The sequence below is a fragment of the Centruroides vittatus genome, unplaced genomic scaffold, assembly GCF_030686945.1.
Source record: "Centruroides vittatus isolate TY-2023 unplaced genomic scaffold, ASM3068694v2 contig_2993, whole genome shotgun sequence".
NCBI classification, from domain to species: domain Eukaryota; kingdom Metazoa; phylum Arthropoda; class Arachnida; order Scorpiones; family Buthidae; genus Centruroides; species Centruroides vittatus.
In genome coordinates this window covers 403-9,001 of record NW_027121912.1, presented here as the reverse complement: position 1 = coordinate 9,001, position 8,599 = coordinate 403, and the positions used below count along the sequence as shown (strand labels likewise).

General features: G+C 32.8%; 1 protein-coding gene across 1 annotated transcript; it reads right to left on the bottom strand.

The window, feature by feature from the left end:
- Positions 1-5,078: 5,078 nt before the first annotated feature.
- On the bottom strand, positions 5,079-6,583 carry LOC136972668 (uncharacterized; the record flags this gene model as incomplete). The annotated part of the gene is made up of 4 exons (XM_067267264.1): positions 6,396-6,583; positions 6,185-6,310; positions 5,417-5,906; positions 5,079-5,360 (listed from the first exon to the last, which is right to left on the bottom strand). Coding segments are annotated over exons 1-4 (1,086 nt in total), but the record flags the coding sequence as incomplete, so codon positions are not given.
- Between the last annotated feature and the right edge of the window lie 2,016 nt (positions 6,584-8,599).

Genomic DNA, 8,599 nt, shown 5'->3' with positions numbered 1-8,599 from the left:
GGTTACGTAACCAAATTAACCGAACTAATTTTAACGAGAGATTATTTATTGTGACATCGTCGAAATGCCGGGCTGCAACTTTTCGTCACGATGTTCTCAATTCTTTTAGTGGTGTCTTGCCTTTGCACATCATACTTTTCTGTGAGCAATAGTCGTGTCAATTATCTATCTAACTGTTCAAGGAAAACTGACACGACTATTGGAAACCGAAATATCTTGTCTCCACTTTTATCTATCTAATTCCGTTCTCCAGATTAAAGGATAGAGATGGACAGACTCCAGTTGAAATTTACAGGACTATATATATATATATTTAAATCTAATAGGAAAATTACATAATGCGAGGTTACTGGTGAGCAATTTAAACAATTTTTAAAATGTTAGATTAAAAATGGGTTAGATTAAGTACTCGGTGCGATGAACCCGTACCTAAGATAATCTTTATAGCCGGGATGACCAACACGTAGACCGCGGTCGACCGGTCGACGGCAAAGGTTTTGAAAGTAGCCCGCGAAGCTAAAGTTGAACAATTTGCTTTCACTTAAATTTAAAAATCTTAATTCAATAATTTATTCTTACAATAATAGACTGTCTGTGCAACGTACCCATACTGTGTGTATTTATCCCGATGAACAATGCAAATGAATGTTAACTTTTAAATTAATTGTAGTCGCAACGCATGCGCATATAAATGGCAATCGCATAAAATGGCGCAAAATCATTTGTCAGACAGTAACGTGACAGCCCCTGGCTTTAATCCACTTGTTACTCCTTGTTTGTGCACTTCAATTTATCTTCAATTTTATTATTATTTTTTTAATTCATACAGCGAACAGAAGCAGGTATGTTAGTTTAGTAATTATTGTTTTAAATGTTATTCATATTTAACACTATTATTTTAGAATAAATAAACCAACTACAGGCCGGAAAAAATAAAAACTTATCATTATTTATTTATCATTATTAATTATTTATTAAAATATTTATGAAAAATCTTAAAATTGTTTGCCCATATTCATAGTAGCCCGCAGACTATATTTTACCGAAAAAGTAGCCCCTAAGAGATAAAAGTTTGGCCACACCTGCTTTATAGTTATATAAATCAAATACTACGATATGATATAATAGAAAAGTTAGAAGTATGGAATAATCTAATAATCTTAACGTTTGTGCTTATTAGTTTGCACCGCAACGCCGGGCTTAATTCCCAGTTAATCATATATTTATTAAGGAAATTAACCTGCATAATAAATGAATACGTTTTATCCAATTTTTATATAAGAATTTAAAAAAAGCTTCAAAATCGCATGCAAATATTTATTCAACATCTCAATCCGATTTCAATTTTGTCTTACACAGAATAGCAGAAAGTTAAATAATAGGGCCTATATAAAGTTGCTGGCTAAGAATCTTCTGAAAACTGCATATTTTTACGGTAATTGTAGATATTTTTTACATTTGTAATAAAACTTTTTATTAGCAACCGTTTACACCAAAAATCCGTTTCTTGAATACAGATTTTCTTCCATTTATACTCCTCGCGGAGAAACAGAGCAGAGGTCTCCAGTAACTATCAACAGTTAGGTGGGAAAGTTGACACTTAGCTGTCAAGAATTCGCAAGTCATCGTCAACAACCGACTGCTTCCCACACTCACACTATAAGAGTCGCACCACCGGAAACTTAGCGCGCTCGCATAGGAAGTTATTATTGTACTTGTGTCTGTCTCCATGCCCAGGAACGAAGTCCAGTCGGAGAAGACCACAGCAACTTTTCCACATCGTCGGCGACCGCCATACATAGAATAATATCGTCCAATCGGTGTAAACTCTCTCTCCCGCAACGGCAATAGCCTTAGCTCATAGCCACCTGTTTGTTTAGCAACTTGTTGAGCTTTATATCTACTTGCATATAACCGCATAGTACCGTAGAATAGTTTGTAATCGCCTTGTATGGTATTCTAGTTATTCAATAAATGTTTTATTTGTTAACCTGTCTCCTGTCAATCCAAGACGCCTGTCGACTTACCGACGACCTCCCCACTCACTTTTTGCCCTCCTAGCCATCCAAACGACAAACGAGATCGGGTTTTGCCAACCCGTGCAGTGTAAGTGGTTAGAGAGGATAAACCCCTGACCCTCTGCTTATCTCACAGTATTCATTCGAACAAGAGCGGCATTGTACAAGATAAAACATTAGTTACAACACTGTTGAAATTAGACAGACAAAAGCTCTAGTCATTTGCTTTATTTTTTTACTTTTCTGACTTTGTTATATGTTATATAACAGAGGGAAGATGTTTTGATAGGTCAAAAAGTTACCCCTCCTAAAGATTTTTACATTATTGGACTCAGGAACGTTGAATCATCGAGAAATTTAGAAAATCGAAGGTTTTTTTCTATATTTTATGTATGGTCGGTCACCATATTTTCTTTCTGTTATATATAACAGCCAGAAAAGTGAAAATGGCTCTGCAGTAAATATTACTTAAATTCTTCATACGAACCAATAGTAGCTTTGTCGATTCTTAACTTCTTTTTCAGAAGATTCATAGACAGAAAGTCAACATTATTCAATTTTCTACAATAATTTGAAGGATAAAATCGAACTTGAGTTCAGATGTTGATTAACCATTCGCATGTGATATTTCGCGTTTTTAGCATTATTTTATATAATTATGTTAAAACTTGTCTATTCGGTGTCTATGCATATTTGATTATTAAAAAGAAAAAGTTTTAATAATAAAACTTCTACCTTTTAATACTAACATAATAAGTAAGTAGCAATAAAACGGTGTTGTAATTTTAAATAATTGAGAATTTTTAAGCAAAAATGCAATCTTTTAAGGAAGAGAAAACGAATATATATATATATATGTATAATTCATACAGAAAAACCTAAATAAAAAATTTAAATTAACTCCAGAACACAAAGAACATCGCTTATCTATACTAATATATAAAGAGGTAACTAAGTTTCGTTGTAACAGGTAATCTCCGAATCTACTCATCCGATTTCAAAAATTCTTTCACCAATATTTAGAATGGACCTTCAGGGTGGACATAGGCTATATATTATTCCGTTAAACATTCATATAAATTAAAAGATATCATCTAGGATTAGGCTTTTATGTCGAAGATGCGCTAACTCCGACGACCTAAGTTTGCTTTTCTGCGAGGCATTATGCCTTTCTGTGAGAATGGACTAAAGCAGATCATTTTCTATCTATCTATATAAATAAAATATAACGTTCGTTTGTTCCTACCAATGCCTTTGAAATTTTGACGCAACATTGCATTCAAATACGCACGTGTTTTTATATAATATACGTGTCGAAATTCACCAATTCCACCGGGGGAGATGGACGGGATTAAGGCTTACCGTAAAGAACTCTGCTTCTATTATACTATTTTAGATGCGGTTTTTTTTTGCGTTTTAATAGGATACGTCAAATCAGGAAATAACACTAAAGCATCCACTAAGGCACGGGCCTTACAGACAGATTAACACGAAAATTTACATACAATAAGTATCTGGGAGGGATTATGAAAGAAAGAGCAAACACTAAGGATACAAGGGTGATCTTGAAAAGAGCTCCGAATTTGTATAAAATACTTAGAAACGATAAAGGGTTAGTTAAAAAAGAAGATAAGGCGGGTGTGTATAAGATTCCCTACGAGAACCAGCTATTAGGTATTAATAAAGATTATGTAGGGGTTACTACTAGAAACCTAGGAATAAGGATCAAGGAACATAAATATGATATTAGAAAAGGTTCCAACACAACAGTACTAGCCCAGATGGGGCAGGCGGAGGGATCCTTGGTACATTGGAATGAGGCGAAAATCATAAAGCAGGTACACTCCCCAACTTTGGCAAGAACGGCTGAAAAGATAGAAATTTACAGAAGCAAGATAAAAGATAAATGTATTAACGCAAGGGACGCAGAAGGTCTTCCTTCGGCTTGGAAATATGCCGTTAAGAATTTATAAGAGGCACGTGAGCTCTAGTATATTTTAATGGTGAAGTATTTCTGGTTAGGATAGATAGTATTATATATGGGCACGGGTAAAACGTTTTTTTTATCTTACATTTGTTGTATCTTTTACGATTTTATTGTATATTTATTTATATTACTATGTTCTTCTTTTTTTGTTTTTATTTATTTTTGTATATTTATTTATTTATATTACCATGTTCTTCCTTTTTGTTTTTATTTATTTTGTATATTTATTTATTTATATTACCATGTTCATCCTCTTTGTTTTTATTTTTTGTCCGTTACTAATGATTTGAATTTTTTCAAACAATTGTATTCTATTAATGGAACGATATTGTTTCTTTTTCGAAAGTTAAAACCTGAAGATGGCTTATTGAGTAAGCCGAAAACGTTAGTTAAATTAATAAATCTCTCAGCGAACATTAAGGTGTTGGTTTAAGTTTTTTGTATATTGAATTCTGCTGGGTACGAGTGTGGTTTATTAGTTATAAGCTTCAAAACTTCTCTCTCATTCCTGGATGTTAAACATTTAGGCCATCCTGACTTCCTTTTTTTTGCCCATAATTTTTATCTTGTTGGAAAACATTTTGAATAGCATTATTAAAAATATTTATATAACATCAAAAGCCACCATGACAGTTAAAAATGATGATATCTCACCCTAGTCATGATAATTTTAATTATTATTATGATAAATTAAATTTTTAAGAGACTTTTAAGTGGTGTTCCTGTTCTTTTGTAACAGACTAATAATAGGAATTGTCTACATTAAGAAGTTAAAAACTATATATATAATTAAGATTAACAATTCCAAGATACTTGTGTTTGTTTTATTTTTTCACAAAATAACAGATTTAAAACATTACAGCTACAGGGTATTTACTCAATAAAAATATATTGTATTAGCTCAGAGGAGTAATATTTACTCTGAGCTAATACAACCTATATAAAGTATACTATACTTTAGGTTGAGATTGAATTAATTTTTCTTGCCAAAATACAGCTCCCTCATTACATAAATAATCTTTATAAACATTCCTGAGACTTTTTGCCTCTTTATTGTACATATTGCTGCTCACTTTAAGATTTTCGAGAGTTATATTTTCGGATCTCCATATACCTTCGTTCTGATTATGATCAGAATCTTCATAATCAGCATATCCATTTGGGCAATATGCTGCAGATTTCTGAATAAGTATATTGTGGAGAACGCAACTAGCAAGCACCATGCTTTTGACTGATTCGTCGTCATAATTTAACGGTCTCCTTAAGATACGAAATCGTGCTGCTAGTATACCAAAAGCATTCTCTACAACACGCCGGCCTCTGCTTAATCTATAATTGAATATTTTTCCGAGCGACTAAACTCAGAATGTCTGGGATAGGGACGCAACAAATTATGCCTTAAAGGAAAGGCTTCATCCCCAATTATAAAATAAGGGAATAGTGTATTTGAATTTGGCAAAGCATCTTCTTTTGGAAAGGTTAACTTTCCATTGATCAGATGCTGACCAAATACACTTTTTCTTAGTATTCCACCATCTGATTCACTACCATAATGCCCATAATCAATCATCAGAAAGCGATAATGTGCATCAGATATGGCTAGTAACACCGTACTAAAAGTTCCCTTATAGTTATAATTCAGACTACAAGTTTTCTTTGGACACTCTCTAACAACATGCTTTCCATCAATATTACCACAGCAGTGAGGTAGTTGCCATCTTCTTTCAAAACCATCAGAAATTTTTTTCCAATCTGCTGGAGTTGATGGAAATGCCATATATTCTTTCTGGAAACATTTCCAAATGGCTTTACATGTTTCAGGTATAATTTTCCGTACAGTCTGCCTTCCAATTCGAAATGAAAAGCTCAGACTTCGGTAGGCCTCTCCGGTTGCTAGAAACCTGTAAAATAGTTTTTTGTCAGAATATACACAGAAAAAATTAAGGTAGTAGTAATTTTAGTAAGCTACTGCAATAGGTTAAAATAAATATTTTAAAAAATTAACTATATCTCCTAAATGAAAAATATAAAAGCAGTGTTTGTGCTAGAAATCATCAATAACAGAACAATTATTAAATTTAAGGCAATTACAAGGGTATGTCACACGGAAACTTTTGTGACTTTATTCTAAATGTTGGCAAATATCAGATTAAATAATAACAACGTATAGGCTATTTACCTTAAAGTTAAAGCCAATCTTTCATTTGATGATATGCTTTTTCGCCAAAACGTGTCTCTCTTCTCTACCAAGGGAGAAACCTTCTCCAATATATTATCGAACACATCCGGAGTCATCCGCATAAAACTGAACGGAATATTATTTTAATATTAATATATGTACACATACTATTCAACACATGATAAATATAATAGTTAAATTGCATATTTACTCGAAGTAAAATTCTTGATCCCGAAACCTCAACTCTCTAACGAGGGAAGAATTCAATCCATATTTCTCTCTGTCGCGGAATATTTTCCTCATCCAGAAACGATGATTTCGGCGAGGTTTCGAATGCATCAACAATTGCAATGTTAACAAATGAAGAGAAAGCATGGCAAAATCCATAGCGTCGTCCATGTTTGTAACTTTACGACAATTACCGAACTAATCAACAGATGGCGCATTTACACGTAAAGTTCATTTCGGTGCTAGTGGAGTCAAGTTAAAACGAAAACATAACTGAAACGAAAACTCTGTATGTTTCAGTTCTGTTTCTGAGTTTCTGTTTTCAGGTAATGTGGAGTCCAGGCTTAAGTCAGCCGGGACCACAGAAAACTGATTACTTAACCGGATTGGTGTCGAAGTTTATCCGGGTGACGACTTATGCGGACTTCGGAATCTGTGGAGTGTTATATCAATAGTGTCCAATATTTTGTAATGCGTGTAAACAATAGCCGAAAAGCAAATCCTTTGTGGCAGCGATAATTTATGAGGCTTCGGTTTCTGCTAATCGTATCATTGTTTCTATTAGAAATTACTGTAAAGTCGGTCGCATCGACATAATCCTGAGATGAAAAAAAAACTGAGAAAAATAATTATTAGGTTACATCTCATAAAATCTTATCATACAGTTCAATATGTAAAAGTGTAGAACATACCTAGTTTCTGTCTAACACGTTGTTTTCTGTTTAAACTGACGACGTATAATAAATACACCAGTAAATATCAATGTGTACGAAATATAAATTAAAACATTCTGAAAATATTTGCGTTTCTAGAAAATTTTCTTTCCTTCATGCATTATTATTAATTAAATATATTTATGAGAAATGTTAACCACAATATTATTTTATAAAAGATTCATGTTTTGAAATCAGGAATTAAAACTTTGCGTGCTAAAGACAAATTAGGTCATTGCCATTAGGGTTTCTCATTTCCCCGGTTCTTTGCTAAGTCCCGGGAAAAAGTGAATTTTTCTCGGAAATCTGAAGAGAAAAACGGGAGAGGGGGAAATGCCCTTTGAATTGAGAAATGAAAATTTAAAACAAACAACAGAATTTGAACGTAAATGTAAACTTTTAGCATTAAGTAAGGTTTGAACGTTGGTGTGGTGTTTATATCATACAATATATAAAATTTAACAATATAGATATGTAGCTAAAAATTTAGGAGCGAAATTCGTGTATAACATTTTGCAAAATTTTCGAAGAGCAAAACTTCGTGTATCAACCTCGGCTGCTTTAATAGCGGCAACATCAATCTTGTAGCCCGATGATTCGGTAGTTCGTTTGACCTTAATAATCAAGTTTATGAAAAAACTTCATACTTCATATTCGTTGGTATCCTTGCCCAATTTGCACAATCCAATCATGATGCAGTTATTGAAGCTACTGGGCGGTTAAAATTAAGACACCATTGGCGGTCACAATTATTCAAAGATACTTACACTGGAATGTTTTGACAAGTAAAAGAAGTTTCACGAATCACTGTTGCACTAATAGGCTACATATTTATTATTGAAAATCTTTGACACGCAGTAAGAAATAAAAATTTTAAAAGACTAATAAGCAGGCCTTAAATTAATAAATACAAATGTATTCTGACAGTTTATGAGTTAATTATACTTTCTATTTGCAAAAGTTTCTCAACCTTAACACAAAATATGTTGTGTCGTTATATAACAGTGAAATATATTCATGAATTTGATTTTTTTTTTCTTTCATTTTGTACATAGTAGTAATTGGTGAATGTTTAGCATTGAAAATTGTATGCAAATAAGAAAATTAATTCGTTTATGAATTCGTGAAAACTTCCAATTACGATAAAGCCTTGTATTCGTAGGCTACACCAGTGAAATACTTATTTTATTTATCTCAGTCTATACTGTATTAAGAAAACGGCTAAAATGATTACTTACAGTACCTTCTCTGTCTTTTCTCTCCAGATCTGGCACCTCTAGAATTCTAGCTTTTTCCAAAATGTGTATAAAAACAAATAATTTTTAACGAATGCAAAGGTTCAAGCAACGTATAAAAATGGATGAAAGGCACACCAAAAACACGTTCTCGATCTGATACATAGTTTAATTGAATGTTATATCATATACAGACCCACTTACTTTATTTGTGATTCATGAACTGTAAAATCGAAAAG